The sequence below is a fragment of the Anser brachyrhynchus genome (genome assembly GCF_964034855.1).
Source record: "Anser brachyrhynchus genome assembly, chromosome: 25".
NCBI lineage: Eukaryota > Metazoa > Chordata > Aves > Anseriformes > Anatidae > Anser > Anser brachyrhynchus.
Genome location: NC_137718.1, coordinates 427,915 through 445,804, shown reverse-complemented (window position 1 = coordinate 445,804; position 17,890 = coordinate 427,915). Strand labels below are relative to the sequence as shown.

Genomic DNA, 17,890 nt, shown 5'->3' with positions numbered 1-17,890 from the left:
GTAGTCACATGAAATTGGCTTTCTCTTTTCCCTCGTTGGATTTTAAAAATCCACTATGTATTTTGCTTATCATTTACCCTTTGTATATCAGGCAAAATGAAAAAATCATTACTGGCTTGTTTTATTTTACTCTATCATCTCTGCTGGTGGCTCCTCCTGCCTCCCAAATTCCTACATGGGAACACCTGCACGGGACAGCTGTGAGGGCAGGCTTTGGCCAGGCTGTGTGCTGCTGCAGGGCAGCTTGAGCCCAAACCCCTCCCCAAAAACAAGATACATGATTCACCAAACGTCTGCTTCTTGAAGTCTCCATCCAGATATGGCTTACATGTTTTTGCCTGCTTATTTTTGGTCTGAGCCAAGATGACCCTTGAAAAGGCTGCGTTGATGTTCCCACACCTGTTGAAAAATAAAAAAAAAAAAGCCAGGGATGCTGCCTGGGAGCGCCCAGAGAACAGGCAGCGTGGGGCTCGCTGCTGCCACGCAGGGCTGACACCAGAGGACGAGCAGGGGGGTCTCCTACACCACCCAGCAAATCCGGCAGAGAAGTGGCCAGCAGGGAAACTGGTGAGATCAGGAGCCACCAGCATCATGCCTGCACCCTTCCCCTTGTCCCGCAAGGCAGCTGCTCCACTACAAGATGCCGAAGATGCCCCCATTAGTACCCCCCCACCCCCCCAGTGCCACTGCAGGGAGCACCGGGCTCTGGTTCTGGCAGAGACCCCGTGCCACGAGGCAGCAGGGACAGCAGTAGAGAAATGAGGACCAGCAATTGCAAGTGACACGTTCCTGAGTGCTCCTCCGGAGATGCAAAAAGGTATTTTGCTCACAAGCCCTACTGGCCCCAGGGGAGCTCAGCCCCGCCAGGTCATTGGGCTGAATCAAATTGCCAATGTGCGGCAGCGAAATCTCATCTGCAGTGTCCTACGCACGCATACAGGGCTCACGGCTCTTGACGGCTGTTTTGATGAGCTGCTGAAAGTACGAGATCCAGCAGGAAACTGTAAATGAGATCTCATCTCACATCAGCAGATATGGCATAGCCTCGTCCCAAGCAGACCTCATACAAATTAGTATTTATTAGACTGCTTTAGAGCGGCTCTGGATGGTTTGTGTGCTTTTTGTCTGCATTAAGCATTCCAGCCCTGATGTTTTGTCTTCTGCCTGCTCACACAGGCTCGCCCAGATCTCGCCAAGCCTCCAGCTCCCACTCCCGTTGGTGGCAGCGAGCACTCTGCTTTAACAGCACCGCTGCTGGGGAGGAAAAGCTTTTTCTCCTTGAAATTGAGTCAGGGTGACTTTCAAGTCCCGCTTCTTCACAAGTCTTTTTGGGATGAAAAGACCCACGCTACACACCAATCAAAAGGAGGCGGCACACTCCTGGGTGGGAGTTGGATGAGGGACTCCATGCCTAGGCACTGGGAACTCACAGGGGCTGAGGGCTCTCAGGAGAGCCCACAATCTCGGATGGCAAGAGGAGAGGACAGAGGATTTGGGAAATAAGTGTATTTCCTGTGATGGTGCCTCCTTTTATCACCTGTGTGCTTAGCTTGTTGTGTGGTACTACCCTTCTGCAGAAAATTGCTTAATCTGTATTGTAGCTTTCCTTATATTTACAGTCCTGGGCTTTTAGCTGAACTGTCCTTCAGCTTCTGGGAGCTGGAGCTGGGGACTGTGTCCGTGCTCATCTCCCCCAGACACTTGCTGTGTTGTCCTGGGTAAAGCGCAACATGCCTCTCTGAGCCTCTGCTTCCCTGCTTTTGAGAATGAGCTGAAAGTGTGTGCCTCGCTGCCTGCTCACGCCGTATTCATCACCTGGGCCCTCAGATCAGGGAATTTTTCCTGTAAAGATCTCTTAACAGCTGTGGGTGGCTGGTGCCCGGGAAGACACAAGGGCCGTGTTTCCAAGGTCTCGTGTGCTGGCTGGTCTCTGCCCTCCCTCGTTTGTGCAATATTGTTGCAAGTAACTTGCTCCAGAGGGGGAAACACCTCGGAAAATGTTATTTTGGTTTGGGATGTCTCCATTTTGATTGTTAAGCTATTTTTATAAAGATGATGAAATCTCAGCTGTATTAGCAAAAGGATTTAAAGGAAACTGTGGTTGCTACAGTCCAGTGACTTAACTGTCTATGCAAGTCGATAGCACAAAAGCTACGAACAGTGAGGGCTTTCAGTGAAATTAAACATGGGGAAAAAAAATTTACTCCTAATATTGACGAGGCCAATAAATGTGCAGCCTTGGAAACTGCAGAAAGCAGGTATCTGGCCCCCTCTGTTGTTAAAAACCTTCCTTTCTTCATGTTTTTTTCCCTAAGGATCTGTGACTCGCGCACCCACACCTGGAAAATCCCTGGCAGGCCGCACAGCTCCAAGGCTTTGCGCCTGAGGGAGCTCAGCCCTGGCAGCGGGGCAGCGCCGGAGTCTTTGTCGGACGGGCACTCGTAAGGACCTTGGTCCCCTGCGGTACCCGGAGTCAGGGCGCAGATCGCGGAGAAGCCGCCCCACCAGGAGCGCGGCCCCCAACCCCCCTTCGCTTCTTCTTTTGCGCCTCTCGGCCCCAGCAGCGGCCGCCGGCCCCGCCGCACCCCGGGACCCGCCGCGGGACCCGCTCCGCCCCGGCCCGGCCCGGCCCACGCATGCGCGGCGGCGGGGAGGCGGGCGGCGCGGGCCCTGCTCCGGCGGCCGGCCGGCATGACGGCCGAGCTGCAGGCCGCGGGCGGCGCCCCGGGCGGCGGCGGAGCGGTGAGCGGGCGGCGGCGGGACGGGGCCGGGGCCGGGGGAGCGGCCCCCGGGGAGGCCTCGCCTGGGCCGGGCCCGGGGGCGGGCGGCGGAACCCGCGGCCTCCGGCGGGGCGCTGCCGCCCCTCGCGTCGGCGCCCGGCGCTCGGGCGGGCGGCGGTGCGGAGCCCGGCTCTGACGGGCCCGGCCCGGGGCTGAGGCGGGCGGGCGGGCCGCGGGGGGCCGGGCCGGAGCCCTGCGCGCACCGGGGCAGCGTCCCGGTGCTGCTCTGCCCGCGGCCCAGGCGCCCGGCTCTGGGCACCCCGCGGGGGCTCCGCGGTGCGTGAAGCACTTCGTCAGCGCTTGCTGGACTTGGCGTGGTTTGTTTTCAAAACCTTCGTAGGTAACACGTCGTGCATCAGTGGTTTGTTCCGGAGGGCGCGTGCTGGCTTCTGTAGGAAGGGCACGCAGATAGCCCCGCATGGCTTTCTCTTGACAGCCTTCTAAAATTGTCACCTCTGTAACATCCGCCATGAGCTTTCTCCTTTCTCTGTTACCTGGAGCATCTTCTGACACCCGTTACAAAGGCTGCTGCTCTGAACTTCAGTGCTGCCTCGCCTGCAGCAGGCAGAGGTCGGGACGGCGGCACTCGGCAGGACGCGTGGCTCTGCTCCGCAGGCTGGCCACGGGCCCGCTCTCGTGGGCAACCTGTGGCACTCGGTCCAGGGGGTGAGAGCAGGCGGGCAGGGCACGTGGACCGCTCGCCTGAGAGCGCCCTGCAGCGCCTCTGCGCTCTTAGGACATGAGAAGCATTTCTCAGGGGCAGCGTTAAAGGAGTTTGCAGGAAGAAGGTATCGATTGAGTGCACCGTGCATTTAGAAGATGTGTTTGTGTGGCGGCGGTTCCAGGTTTGTGCAGGGCCAGCGTCAGGAAAGTGCACGATGTACTGGAGCCTGTGTACACGCGTGCTGATGGACAGGGAGCTAGCAGGCCATCGCTCCTTGTCTTGATGGATGTTGGTTTGTAAAAGGTCTCGTTTCAGGAATGTGCGCATTGTTGGTGCTACCGTCTGTAGGATTTCAGGCCTCTTCATATCCATTTTGCTGGGTTGATAAAAAGCGCAATTGAGTTGCAGCGGCTGAAGGTCATCTGCTCTGCATGCCTCTTCCGTGCCAGCTACAACATCTGCCTTGCACGCTGTTATTTATGGAGCCCCTTGAACTTCTGCACCGCATTTACACCCTTCCCTGTTTCCAGTTTCTCCTCAAAACAAACTACTTGTGCTCATATCGTATTAAGGAAAATGGCAAAACCTACCGGCTTTATCATTTGATAGTTGACCATGTAATTTTTATCTCCGATACCTTCCATTCCTCCCGGCATCTTGATTCTAGAGTCATCTCCTGTTGCCATAATCTAATGCTAATAGCATTGTCATTGTGGTTGTTATTTTTCTGGGAGGTCAGATTTCGGTGTTTCGTTTTAAAGGTGTAATGTGTATTAACAGATGTAGCGTGCTACCACTATTGTTTTGAAAACAGCTGTGGAGCTTGTTTTAAAGTACCATGGAGCATAACTCCAAAAGCAATCAACCAGACTAGTTAGAAAAACAAAAATACTCTCCAAAAACTTAAACTGTATGCATAGAGTGTCGTTCCCATTGGCTTTTGTGGGCTGCCAGTCAGCCGCAAGTCTCTTGAAACTTGTTGTACAGGATAAACTTCCTGCTGTTAATACAAATGTTTCATATGAAAGGCTGAATAAAATTGCCCTAGAAATCAGTAGAATATTAAGCGGTAACTTAGAACTGTGGGCTGGTAATTAGTTTTTATGTTTACTGCAGCCTTTGCGAGCCCTTCTTTCAGTGAAGAAGAAAAGCCGATGAAATCATGCCCTGTCCTGCCTTGGATTTCATTATTGCAGTGTGGTTTATTAGCATGGATTTTTCTCCAATGGAAACATATGCCCCGCAGCATTAGGTAGGGTTAGCCAACAGGAATACAGCTCACTAAGGTAGCAAAATTAGCAACATGATGTAATTGGTTTGCCTTAGTGAAAGTATTCCTGTCCTGAGGCTCATGCTCTTGGCTTCTTATCACACACAGTGTCTCATTGTGCTGCTGGCTCACCGTGAGGGTTTCCAGAACATCTCAGCTCTTAGGTTTTGAGGTGCAGGGACTGAAAAAGCATGTGTGAGGGACTGGGAAAGATATGTGCATATACTCATGCTTTTTTTTGTAGCAGCTTACCAAAAGAGTAATTTAAATAGGAATACGATGAGTAGTAACTTGTTGGGAGAATTCCCATCAAAAAAAAAGAAATGGGATTTGTCTTTTAACCAGCCACCTGTGTGGATGCATGCTATTTTTAAAGTATTTGTGCATGGAATAGCATCTGTCAGCAGTATGGATGGATATATAGCTCAAAAAAGTAGCTGACATTACTGGTTACAACTTGTGCTCCAGTTGCATTGAAACATCTTAAGATTTTTCCCAGTGATTAGAGTAAGTAGAAATTTGAATTTATTGCTCCGCAGCATTCCCAGTTAAGAATAATTAAACGCATGATCTTAAGAAACTAGGATCCGTCGGACTGCACTGGCAGCAGGATGCCAGGTGGCCTTTATGAGTCAGGCATACACGACGCAGTCCGTGCTGTTTGTCCTGCACCAAATCCTCGCTGTGCCACGCGCGATTCCAGCATTGCAGAGCTGCATCTCCCGGTGTCGGCTTTCACTGGCGCTGGGCTGCCGGCAGCTGCTGCTCCAAAGGGGGACGATGGGACCTCACTGCTCGCTGCTGGGGGAGCTGGCATTCCCCACAACTATGCTGTTTAAGTTATTCATAGCACTGCAGCACTTGTTGGGCACAGTGACTGCTCCTATGGAAAAAGAGGTGCGCCTGGCCGTTTGTGCAAACCTCTGTATAGGCAGCGTTGCATGCTTGCAGGTATCTCTTACGAGATGCAGGCTGTTCAGGAAACTTAGTTCTGTAACGTGGACGCCAGTCTTATTCCATCAGCCATAACTGTTCACCAGTGATTGCTACCTTCTTTTACCTTCTGGGCAATGAACGCTTTTAGCCAAGTGTCTTTCACTGTTCTGTTCTTGGGGCCAATGCTTCTATGTGTCCCTCACCAGCTACTTTGTGTGGCTAAACTTAAGTCTGTTTCCACTTAACAACCCCTAAAGCCTATAAGGATTTGATACATCTGTTAAGAAAATGATTACAGAAATGTTCTTAGGAGGCTAAGCTAAGAATATGTTGTTGGCGGTGGCCATGGCTTACAGACAGCAGCAAGTAGCTGACCAAACCCTGAGTTGCTGTGAGGTGGGAAGGACAAGCAATGGAAACTTCTTGGGCCCCTCTTCTGATGCCTCATTGTGAGTGAGAGATGACGTGCACAAGTGGCATGTGCAGCCTGGCTTAAAATAGCCCCTCTCCAATCCCCCGAGAGCTTACCAGGTTCCTTATATGTCCTGCTGCAGATGCTGCTGCTTTTAGGAGAGCTGTGCCGGTGCCCCCCAGGTGTGGTTCATCTGACGGAGTGCATGGTGCTTCATCTGAGGCCTGCCAACATGCTCTTGAACGTACAACAGATGGAAAGTTAGTCTGTAAATAGAAATTTTAACTACAGTGTTCAAGCTGATGTTGGTATTATTATCTGGCACATTTAACTGAGCTTTTGTGTTGATCTCTAAGTAAAAAGGAAAGAAAGAACAAATACTCTGGTGAGCCCTTGGCAAGCATTGCAGAAACAGCCTGATGTTTTTCTTGGTCACTTTTTTACATTAGCTTTCGTTATTTCTTCACTGTAGGATTGCCAGATGCTTTTAAACCAACTGAAAGAGATAACAGGAATTCAGGATTCAGCTTTCCTTCAAGCAGCTCTAAAGGTTTGTATATGTTGTCAAGACCTTTGATTTTGTCCCCAAAATCAGGCAAGTTCAGGCTGTCTTGAAACATAATTCAGGGGTTGGATACACACTGGCATTTTTGTGGGCTGATAAGAAATACTTGGTGCAGTAGTCAGTGTGTGGCCTGTGTCAGTGATACAGCGTGTCCTGAATGGAACAACCTGGTTCATGAGAGGGGAAGCGTAAATCATCCGCTATTTTCTACCCCTGGTTTCTACTTCATTCAGATATACCCATGAGGCAAATAGGTACAGGAGTCCAGCATTTGTTGATGTCAGAAGGAAATAGAATTTTAGGGCTAGCATGTAGTCAGCCACATCCGAAACAAAAGCTCGATGTGAAGCTGAGAACCCTTAATTTTTTTTCCAATAGTAGAGCTTAAAGTCTGTGCTGCAACAGCACCTGCCATGTTAAAACATTGTAAACATTCTCTGGTAATTTTGTTTCTACAGGGCTGTTATCCATACATTACAGTAAACACAAACTTTGTGTGGCGAAGTTTGTTTTTCTTTATTTAAATTGTTTCAGGAGACCTGGACCACTGAAATCACATTGGCAGCTTTGTGATTGTGGCTGTTTTGTCGATCACCGGAACAGTTGTTTTTGCTCTAAAGTGAAGGGACAGAAGCATCTCAGGCAGTTGGAGAAACAATATTTATCTGGAAAGATTCTTTCTCATAATGCATGTTTTGATATTTTAAGTTATAGTATTGACTGATTGCAGCTACATCAGTCTGGAATCATCAGACGCTATTGCCTTGAGATGTATCAGCAAGAGTTGCATTGTTTATGTACAGAGAAACTTGTTTACATACAAAAGGACTCATTTAAGAAAATTTTTAAGTTTCATTGAGAAATAACGTTCAGAGAATGTTAGAATAAATGTAAAGTAGCTTAACACTTCATTGTTTAAAATGAAATAGAAAACTAGTCTATTTGAGCTCTTTTCTAGAATGAACCAAGATCAGTGTTTTGCATCTTCTTCAGATATCTTGTGCTGTGTTATGTCAAGTGAATGCAGCGTCCTTAGCCTGTAGTGATGGTCTGAAGAACGCCTTAGGTTCGGTAGGATATATATGTCTTGTAATTCTTGGAGAGTTTGATTCCTGTGAGTCTCTCCCTGTGGCTAAGTACCCTGTTGCACTGCTGACCTATTACTATTTGAATCTCTGGCAAGGGAAATGAAATTAGTTAATGGAGTCTATAATGTCCTAGTAATAAAGGCAAAGTGCTTTCCATCAGATAAATTGTAGCCTTTATTATATTCATTTTTACTGCTACTTGTCACCAATAGATAGCTTTCTTCTGTGATGAGAGAAAGCAAAGTTGGAGCCAGTATGCCTATCTTTACCATGGATGCATTAAATTTCCTACAAATTTAGATGAAGTAACACTGGAACTATGGATTTTTTCTATGTCTTTCTCCTAGGCTGCTAATGGAGACCTAATGGAAGCAGTCACCTTCCTCACAGAGGAGCATGCTCAAGAGCCTGCTCAGGACACGGCTGCTGCAGAGCCATCTGCTTGGGAAGGGAGTGCTGTGGGCAAACAGCTTCCACAAAGTAAGTGGGTCATCTCTGCTCACACTGTGTCTCCTAAAGTTCTCCTTAAATGTTGTCTGAGATGAAAGGGAAGGCGTTGAGCCTCCCAGCTTCTGCCAGTGAATCTCTCCCATTCCTGTCCTGGCACTGATTTTGCTAATATTTGTCGCTTGCCATGGGATGGTTCAGGGAACTAAAACAGCAAAAAAAACCAACACCAAACCACTTTGGTATTGGTAAGGTTAGTTTTCCTAGAACCAGCTCATCTCTGGGTCAGCTAAGGGCCAGTTTGTAGGTAACAGATCATGTTACAAAGATGTATTTATTTTAGACAATTGATCAGTTGGCTAACACAGAAAACCCAGGAAACTCCTAAACCAGAGAGACCAGAATAGATAACCGAATCCCTGTCAAGGCATGCATTTCTTTCTGCAGCATTAACTTCCTGAGCAGGTGAATTGAGTGTTCTGTACAACATTTCCATGAAAATTTAAAACAAAACGTTATTTTGACCAGCAGTTTGATTATGTGAGGGTTTTTTATAAATCTTACCACAGGAAGTTGATTCTGTGTGACCATGCAAATTGTATTAAATTAAAAACCTGTATTTCTCAAAACAGCATCAGTTGTCAACACTGATGTCAAAGCATAGCAAATACAAGCAGCAGCTGGTGTTCCTGATTCATTATTTTAATAGGTTTGAAATATTCCAACAAGCTCTGAACTTGGGTTTAAGGAAATCTGGCCTTTACACAGCTGAATGATCCGTGGTCCTAACCAAGCCCACTCAATGTTTTTTTTATGATTTCATAGTGTGATCCAACCTAAAAGAATTCGTTCTTAAAACTTTTACTAGAAAATCACGCTTGCATCATGTTAAAAGTCATGTTTGTGAAGTGTAACATTTTCTAGAAGTTCCTTTTAAAGAAAACATTTGCTTCAACCTGGTGGAAAATTGATTAGAATGCTGTTCTGCTTCTAGATGGTGCTGCACTCAACCCTAACAATAAAGAAGACCTCCACACAGTTGTTTTCAGAGGACTGGAATCACCAAAAGGTCAAGCTGCAGAAAGAGATGTTGAAAGGTCAGTGCATTTGAAGTTTGTTTTTGGTTTTGCCAGATATTGTAGGTGGATTCTTAAGCTGATTGCATTTTTTGTAACTGCAAAACAAACATAAATCATGTAAAAGTTGTATATCTGCTGCTTTTAGACAGTGCATGGATTGTTATCGTCTTCTAGGTGGTGTAGTTGATCTTTACTTTTGGAGCAGCACTGCAACATGATCGTTGAAGTAGAAAAAAATAACTTTAGTTGTGTCTTATTTGATTCCTGCTGACATGGCTGGCATGCCAAACAAAACAATGCTTTACTGGTATTGTAGCACCTATTGAAGAAGCACCTTGAAATCTCATGTATTGATTCACCTCACACCAGTCACTGTGTAGCGCTCTCCTTTTTACAGTGGCTTGGGTTGGGTTGAATTTGCCTCCAGTAATGACTAAGTAGCACTATATACTAATTTTGCTTGCAGCTAGTTTATGAAGAAAAACATGCATATCTAATACCTCATTCCATCATCTCAAATTATCTTCCAGTCCTGGTTTTCATCCACCTCGTTTCAGAGTTGGATCTTTTTCGGAGTCAGGTGAGACTGTTGCCTGTAGTGCCAGGTATCACCTGACAGTACTCAACTCTGCCTGTGACTAGAGTACAACTTCCAGAGTTTCTGAGAATCTTTGTGAGATGGTGTTTCACAAAAGTGTTCATGTTCTGTGACAGACCACAGGAAGTACATTCTGCTGAAAACAAAAATCGTTCCAAAAGGAAACGCTGTGAAGTTTGGGGAGAGAATCCCAAAGCAAGTGACTGGAGAAGAGTGGGCGACTGGCCTGTTGGAATGAAAAACATTGGTAATACATGTTGGTTTAGCGCTGTCATACAGGTAATCTAATGGCAAAGTTCTTGTGTGATAGCTGCGGTCTTGGAGACAGAATGTTTATCAATTAGAATTAAATATTTAATATGTTTGTAGTTACCTGTATAGAGGAGTGAATGTGGCTACCCTCAGATAATACTGTGTTTTTATTTTACATGATGTTCACTCTAAGTATACGTAAAAAGAGCAGTCAAAAAGAGACTTTGCATTAAAAATAGATACAGATGCATATAATCAGTGTGTATATATGCAATTGCTTTTTTGGTGTGGTGATGTACAAATACTTACTGGATGACAGAAACTTGACTGGAAAAGTGAACTGATAATGTAATTATACTGGCGTCACTGTTAGCTCTATAATACTTGGGGTATCAGGTTCTGGTTAATGGAATACAGCGGCACAGATACTTGAACTAATAAGCAACTAGGCAGTGTATATTATTAGTGATAACCTGAACAAGAAGAGACAACACTAAGTGCAACTGAACAAATTTGTCTCTTCTAACCATTTTACATAGCAGATAAATGTTAATCAATCATGGCTCTCTAGCTTGAGAAGTAAAAAAAAAAAAAGCTGCAAATGAGCTCATTTTTCTGTGTGACTTGCTTCTCTATGCTTTTTCTAAGCTTGCCTGTACAGAATAGAATACTCCTCCTTAAACTGATTATATGGTGTAAACTGGGAGTATGAGATTCTCTTCTTTGGAAGAGCATAAGGAATATGGAGGGTGCAGATGTAAGCAGTCTGTGTACCACAACAGTACTTCTTAAATGCTTATGTAGTAACACAAGGCCATTGAAGAAGTAGTAGTGAACAGAAAAAGCTGTGGAGTTAAGAGTCAGTGGTGCATAAAACTTAAATGAGTCAAATCCTCGCAGGTGTTGATCAACCATTACCTTTCCTGTCCTTTCAGTCTCTCTTTCAGTTGCCAGAATTTCGAAGGCTGGTCCTTGGCTACTCTCTGCCACAAAATGTACTTGAAAGTTGTCGTAGTCGCACTGTAAGTTTTCATCACATGAAGCTGTGAAGTTTCCCTTTTGTGGTATACTGTTTTGTTCTTTCTTTGAGCAGATTTACTTTGAAACAAGCTCTCTGAGACCTCTGTTCATATGTTAACAACATTTAAATTGCCTAGCTGCTTTAAAGACAAATTTGGGAAATACTTTTCAAAGACAGAATTGCTGTAGAGAGAAAAAAAAAAAAAGTAAGCTTTTCTCAAGAGCTTCTAAATGAGGTGCAGGGAGAAATCTGTCCCATAAAACTTCTTGTTCGTTTGTTATATGCTCCTCAGAAGAAATGGTATTTGAGGCAGTCTGAAGGTCTGCTAGCTCCAGTACCTTCTGAGAGTGGTCAGCAGAAGGTGTTTAGAAATTATTTAAAGAAAAAAGTTATACATAGAATTATATTTTGCTAGTTATATATATCATTCTAGTTTTTGGCCATCACTGTTTAGGAGATTTAGTGTACTTGCTTTTGTCTGTGCTCTTGGTATTGTAAAAAACCTAAATTGCATAAAGAATAACTTCAAAAGTTACCTTACCTTTTAGCTATTATTACTTCTGGCACCTCCTTTCTCTAAAGTTCCTGATAAGTTATTTTTTTCTCCCATGCATCCACTGGGAGATCATATTGCTTCCGAGAAAGGACACTGCATGTCTTTTGGCTTTTGTCCTTTATTAATGTCATCTCTTTCCTTGGTTGTTAGCTTACCTCTTAAGGCATGTGCATGTTTGTTTGCACTTTGTTTTTAAATGCTGCTTTTTGAACTGCAGGAAGGGTCTGGCTTTTCTTCTTTTTGTGATGCAGGGAAAAAGAAATATTGCATTCATGCAAGAACTTCAGTGTCTGTTTGCTTTAATGCTGGGAACACGTCGTAAGTTTGTGGACCCTTCTGCAGCACTGGAACTTTTAAGGGATGCATTTAGATCAGCTGAAGAACAGCAGGTAAAACCATGTTACAAAGCCTTTTGCTTTTTTCAAACCAGCACTTGCTAACAGAGAAATTCTCTTTCACTTCATCCTCTTATTTTCAGAGACCTCTTCGCTTGTTTGTCAGCTGACAAGCAGCTGTCCCTGTGTTGCTTAGGTGAAATGTACGCGCTTGGTAGTTAAACAGCCAGTGTAACAGTGCTGTACCCTGTGCCACCTGGGTAGTAATCACAATAATTTCCTCCAACTAGTTTGCAGATGAACAGGGTGTTCACTATGGGTCTAAATCATCGCAGCACTTCAGTTTCATGCTTCTTTCAGATGGGTAGGTACAGCAGTACCAGTTGGGTTTTGTTCACATAGGTCTGTGAAACCAGCAGAGTGTGAAAACACATTCTTCTTGGTATGTTTGACTCTCAACTTTTGTCTCTCTTCTAGCAAGATGTGAGTGAATTTACACACAAACTACTGGATTGGCTGGAAGATGCATTCCAGCTTGCTGTGAATGTCAAGTGAGTTTTTTATGATACCAGGAGTTTGACTTGTCACTGAGGAGAAACAGATTTTAAATGTGACTGCTTAATAAATGAGAGGGCTTTAAATGCAAATTTTGAGTAATGAAAAAGACTTCTTTGTTTACTGATGGTAATCCTCCTTCAGCGTGAAATGTGCTTATGGACTGGTTAGATCTACATTTCTTGCTTAAGTGTAGGACTGTATTCAATCCGAGTATGGACTACAAAGCGTGTAAGCTTTAACGGAAATCAACAGACTGGTGTAAACAAAAGACCTGGTTGGTTTTTTTGTTTGTTTGTTTTTTTGAACTGTATTTCAAAAGGCATGCCTTCATTGTTTTTTCCTTGCCAGTATTATAATGTGCTTTTGAGTATGGAAACATGTGAGAAGCTTCCTCTCTGTTTTGTGCTTTGATAGAAAACTTTATTTTTGACTGTAGGAAGATTCCCAAGCAAATGCTTAGATTAAGAGTTAAGGCTTTTTTGCAGCCTAAAGCTGCAAATGAATTCTGTGCTTTTTCTTTCTGAAACAGAAGCCCTGCAGATAAATCTGAAAACCCAATGGTACAACTTTTCTATGGCACTTTCTTGACTGAAGGTGTCCATGAAGGTGAGTTAAGGTTTTGGTAGATTCACTTTTTAGCTCCTTTTAAGAAATTTGATTTATGGCAGTGATAATGCATGTTTCTGTTGCATATCCTTGATGAAATTGCCTGGATCTTCATTGTTATAGTAAACTTGCAAATATTCTTCTTTATAAAATTGTTTTTAACATCTATAAAATATGTCTTCTGAAGGCATTTAGTGCTTGTAAGTGCTTCTGTGTTTGAAAGCACTTATCTTGTAAGGAGGCTTACCCTGACAGACATAAGTAGAAAGCTATAGGCACTTCATTTCTTAAAAGTAGTGCATCTAAACTGGTGCTTATAACAAACTCTCACGTTAACCAGAGTTTTTTGTTCACTTGACAAAACATGGGTTTTGTATCATTTTCATCATTCAGGCAACACTTTTTCCAAGATCGAAACCTTTGGTCAGTATCCCCTTCAGGTAAATGGTTATCGAAACTTGAATGAGTGCTTGGAAGGAGCCATGGTGGAGGGAGAAATGGATGAGGAGACAGCAACTCAGCCAGTGAAATATGGACAGGAGGTTAGTTGCAAGTTTTGTTGTTGAGGTTTTGGTTGCTTTCTAAAGAAAAATTCAATACGTGTAGCACAGGTGTGTCTCAGTATAGTATGATAACTTTAAATGGCAATTGTAAACAGCCACTACTAACTGAATAAAAAAATTTGTCTGCATACCTGGAATCTCGTATAAATGTATGTTAGTGTTACATAGATACTGAGTCTGCTTATTTGTAAAGATGTGTTGTCCTATATAACCAATTAGAGGAGTTTGTTTTAAGTTAAAAAGGTAAAGAGCTGCTTCTGATGCAAGTGTGATAAAGTCTCTCTCTTTCTGTTGAAGCCTACCTGTACCTGAGTAGGGGGAGAACCACTGCCTCCATATTTTCGGAGGGTAAAAGTACAGTGCTTAACTCTATGGTATGCCATTTGGAATTTGTATCTTTCTCCCTATTACAGTGTGTGTTTTTTTTCTTTTCATTTTCACTCTTATCTTCTGACTGTGCTGATTTTTTTCTTTTTTTCTTTTAAATCCTGCAAATCACAAATCAATCATGACCTACTTATCCGCAGCAAACTAGAAAGCTAAGATATATCATTATATTCAGCATCCTATATATATTAAGAACACCTGAGAAGTTAGGTTGAGAAAGACTGATAAATAATATTAAGAAATTTGCAAAGGTGTCTGGCTTAGAAGGGATAGAAAAGTATTTCTGTTCAATGAGAAGGTTTGAAAAATGTCTTGCTGTGGTTTAAACTAGCAAAAGAAAAATGAAATCTTGTGCTGCTAAGCCCTGTCTGACTTTGGTCTCAAATGTTTGTTTCTGGTTTTCCTAGTTCCTGCATGAAGCTGTTTGGATGCATTTACAGCACAGTTAGTTGAAATTAGTGTAGGTTGGTGCCAGAGACAAAGGGATATAGAGGGCTAATCAGGCAGGTTCACTTCAATCCAAGTTTTTTAGCTTCTTCAACTCCTTTTCTGAAAGGTAGGGGGAAATTGGACTAATGATGGAGATATTTTAGTCTTTCTGTGTCTGTGCAGACAAAAGGAAAAAGCTCTGATTCTATTTCTAAGAAATATGATTGGAAAAACTGCATCTTAATATTACTTCCTAGGAAGTCTGCATGATAGGGGGCATACAGAATAGGGTGCGTTTTGTCTTTGGAGAACTTAGGTGAGTGCACTGGAGTTTAAAGGATCACGAGGATTAATTAGAATTACGTTTCCCCGAGGTAATAGGTGTGTAAATCTTTCCTTTTCCGTCTTCGGGTTCTCCTGTTCTGAAGATTGGGTTTCTTCTAAAAAAGCTCTGCTAACTGGCCATTTCCTTCCAAAGTGTTTAAAATTACTTATATATTTACAATGAAGGTGATTCTTTTAGATATAAAATTTGCTGTTCCACTTTGGTGTGGGGCAGATTTATTGTGGCAGGACATCTGACGTGAATCATGCAAAGGAAAATGACCTTAGTGTGTTCATCATGAGTCCAAAAGAGAGTGTTGTCTGTTTGGTGCCATGCTAAGGTAGGTGAAGTAAATGGGAAGTGGATGCTTGAAATATTTGTGAACCCAGTAAGGCAGAGGAAGTATAAATTCAACTGAGAATTTTTCTTTCAGCATGGCTCTTTGAAACAGTTGTTATATATATAGAAAGTGGGTTTCTTGTCTGAATCTCCCAAATTGAATAGTTCTAAGACAGACACAGAGAGGATAAGGAATAACACACTGCTTAAGGACTTCTGTTTTGTTATTCATCATTGCATGTGATCTGCATTGGCAAATAACTACTGTGGAGGGTTGTAGCTGACATCCAGAGTTTGTGTAGTGTCTGGTAATTTTCTCAAGTTCAGTGCTGGACCAGTTAATAAGCTACCAAGCTGGGATGTGTCAGGCAATGAAAATTAGCCTTCTGAAAGTTATTATGAGGCTGCTTCATGGTAAAAATGTAAAATGGAAGTGAAAGAAATCTAATCTCATAAAATTTGATTTTCTGACTAGTCACTCCATAAACACAATATATGTTAAGAATTTAAAGACAGATAGATATTTAGGATCAGTTTAAAATGTGCTGTTTGGCAGTCATCTTAAAACAAGTCCCCCTGGGGGCATTTCTGCTTTTGTTACAGCGCTGGTTTACAAAGCTTCCACCAGTATTGACCTTTGAACTCTCCCGATTTGAGTTCAATCAGTCACTGGGACAGCCAGAAAAAATTCACACCAAGCTAGAATTTCCTCAGACTATTTATATGGACAGGTGAGATATTCTGTTGTATGGTATGTTTAAATCTATTGCTTTATTTTAATTATAGAAATTTAAAAGATTGTATTGGTGAGCAAGGAAGGATTCTAAGATATTTATGAAAGACTGGATCTGAGAAGTAAATACATTTCACGTGGTTGGGCCCTCTGTCTGTCTAGGTACCTTTACTGCAGCAAAGAGCTTATTCAGATGAAGAGAGAAGAAATGAAGAAACTAAAGGAGAGAATGATGCTTCTGCAACAGAAACTGGAAAGGTAAGTAGTCAGCTAGCTTTATTTTTGTACCACATGGAAGTTTTGTAAATGCTTCCTTTCAAACAAGCATTCGAAGAGAAAACATATAGGAAGGAGAAACAACTGTGTTCTGAGAAGCCTGGAGTGTGGAAATATGTTTTTATAAGAAAAGCTTGGATTTGTTGATGGTTTCTGCAGATTAATGATATTGTTATATGATCAAATTTTTAAATACTGCAGGTGGAACTGTCAACTATATTTACGTGTTTCCTTGAGGAAGTCTTTTTATACCTTTAAAAAGAAACTACATTATGTGCTGCATTAGATGTTCTTTACAGCTTAGCATTTGGCATTATTTATTTAGTGGCAAAAATCAGTAGCAAAGATCTGGTTTGTGGGCAAACAGAAGGCTTTATTTTCCAGGTGCTTTGTCTAAAAGTCTTTTTAATCAGCATTAAACTTGCTTAAATTTCTTTTATATTTGATTATGACAATTCTGTGAACAGGTGGAAGGCAAATGCTTGTCCTGCACTGTAGTAACCTTGGAATTGTTTGTGTTCGGCATAGGCTCTGGCAGGCATCGTGTGAGTGGTTCATATTTAGGGCCATGTGTGGCATTGTATTGAATCTGGCTGGGATGGAGTTGGTTTTCTTCTTAGCAGCCTGTGCTGTGTTTTGGATCTCCAACTGCAGCAGAGCTGATAACACACCCGTGTTTTGGCTATTGCAGTGTCAAGGCTTCCTCTGCTTCCCACTGCTCTCCCCCCAGGCATGCAAGCTGGGGGTGAGCAAGGTGCTGGGAGGGGAGGCAGCTGGGACAACCCACAGACATATCCCTAAACCACCATGTCACGCACTGTCACAGATGTGGAGAGCTGCTGCTCCGGTAAGAGGTGCTCTGGTGTTACTGCTAAACCAGCTCTAAACTCAGTCTAGGCTTTGGAAATGGCCAGCCTTTAGAGAGGGAACATCAGCAGCAGCTATCAGCAGACAGAATCTGTATGTTGCCTGGGCAGGGGCACACTTCTCATTAGTGGAAACATGATCTGAACACTGAAAGGGATAGCGGAGGGCTCTTCTTGTAGCTGCATGGCTTTCTGAGGAACAGAAGAGCTGGATGCATTTGAGGAACAAGTGTGTGTGCATAGGCCCTACACATTTTTCAGATTCTGAAAAGGAAATTGTGGCAGGGCAAGGTCTTTTTTTTTTTTTAATCCAGGTTTGTGTATGCTGTCATAGTAAGAGTTCAAAATTACTTTGAACTTTGCAGCTTTGTGAATGTTCAACAAGGAAATGTGTCCTAAGATTATGAGATACGATTCCTGTGTTCAAAACAATTAAAAATAAAAAGAAATATTCTATGTCAGCTCTCTTTAAATATGTTGTGTCATAAACTAATATGTAGTAGCTTATTTGTTGTTCTTCTCAAGTTTAACCAGCCGTGTTCCTTCATTAATGGAATGTTTTGCTTTTTGTTGTAGGTACATGAAATATGGCTCTGGCCCAGCTCGCTTTCCACTACCTGACATGCTCCAGTATGTTCTTGAATTCATCACTACAAAGTCTGCTGTACCTGCGTCTCCTGTGTGTGGGTCTTCGTCTCAGGACTCTGAGACAACTGTCCTGCAGTCCCAAGCTGGATCATGCATTTTGGACATGCTTTCACAGCCAAACAAGTTAGTAGATAGAAATAAAAAACATTTTTAGGAG

At 43.3% G+C, this 17,890-nt stretch overlaps 1 protein-coding gene across 9 annotated transcripts in view; it reads left to right on the top strand.

Moving 5' to 3' along the window:
* Window positions 1-17,890, top strand: part of USP28 (ubiquitin specific peptidase 28) — a 34,270-nt gene that overhangs the window by 4,164 nt on the left and 12,216 nt on the right. For 6 of the 9 annotated variants that reach the window (XR_013942065.1, XR_013942066.1, XM_080567836.1 and 3 more), the window contains exons 5-16: window positions 6,535-6,612; window positions 8,063-8,195; window positions 9,157-9,259; window positions 9,956-10,118; window positions 11,027-11,113; window positions 11,920-12,057; window positions 12,481-12,554; window positions 13,091-13,167; window positions 13,561-13,709; window positions 15,814-15,941; window positions 16,106-16,201; window positions 17,662-17,856. Coding sequence is in view for 7 of the 9 variants with exons in the window: in XM_080567836.1 (XP_080423962.1) it covers window positions 6,535-6,612; window positions 8,063-8,195; window positions 9,157-9,259; window positions 9,956-10,118; window positions 11,027-11,113; window positions 11,920-12,057; window positions 12,481-12,554; window positions 13,091-13,167; window positions 13,561-13,709; window positions 15,814-15,941; window positions 16,106-16,201; window positions 17,662-17,856 (1,421 nt within the window). In the remaining 2 variants the exon portion in view is untranslated. Of the gene's footprint in view, window positions 1-2,618; window positions 2,743-2,972; window positions 6,100-6,204; window positions 6,323-6,534; window positions 6,613-8,062; window positions 8,196-9,156; window positions 9,260-9,955; window positions 10,119-11,026; window positions 11,114-11,919; window positions 12,058-12,480; window positions 12,555-13,090; window positions 13,168-13,560; window positions 13,710-15,813; window positions 15,942-16,105; window positions 16,202-17,661; window positions 17,857-17,890 lie in introns of those variants that run through there. The other 3 variants (XM_080567839.1, XM_080567838.1, XM_080567841.1) reach the window with 3 other exon arrangements.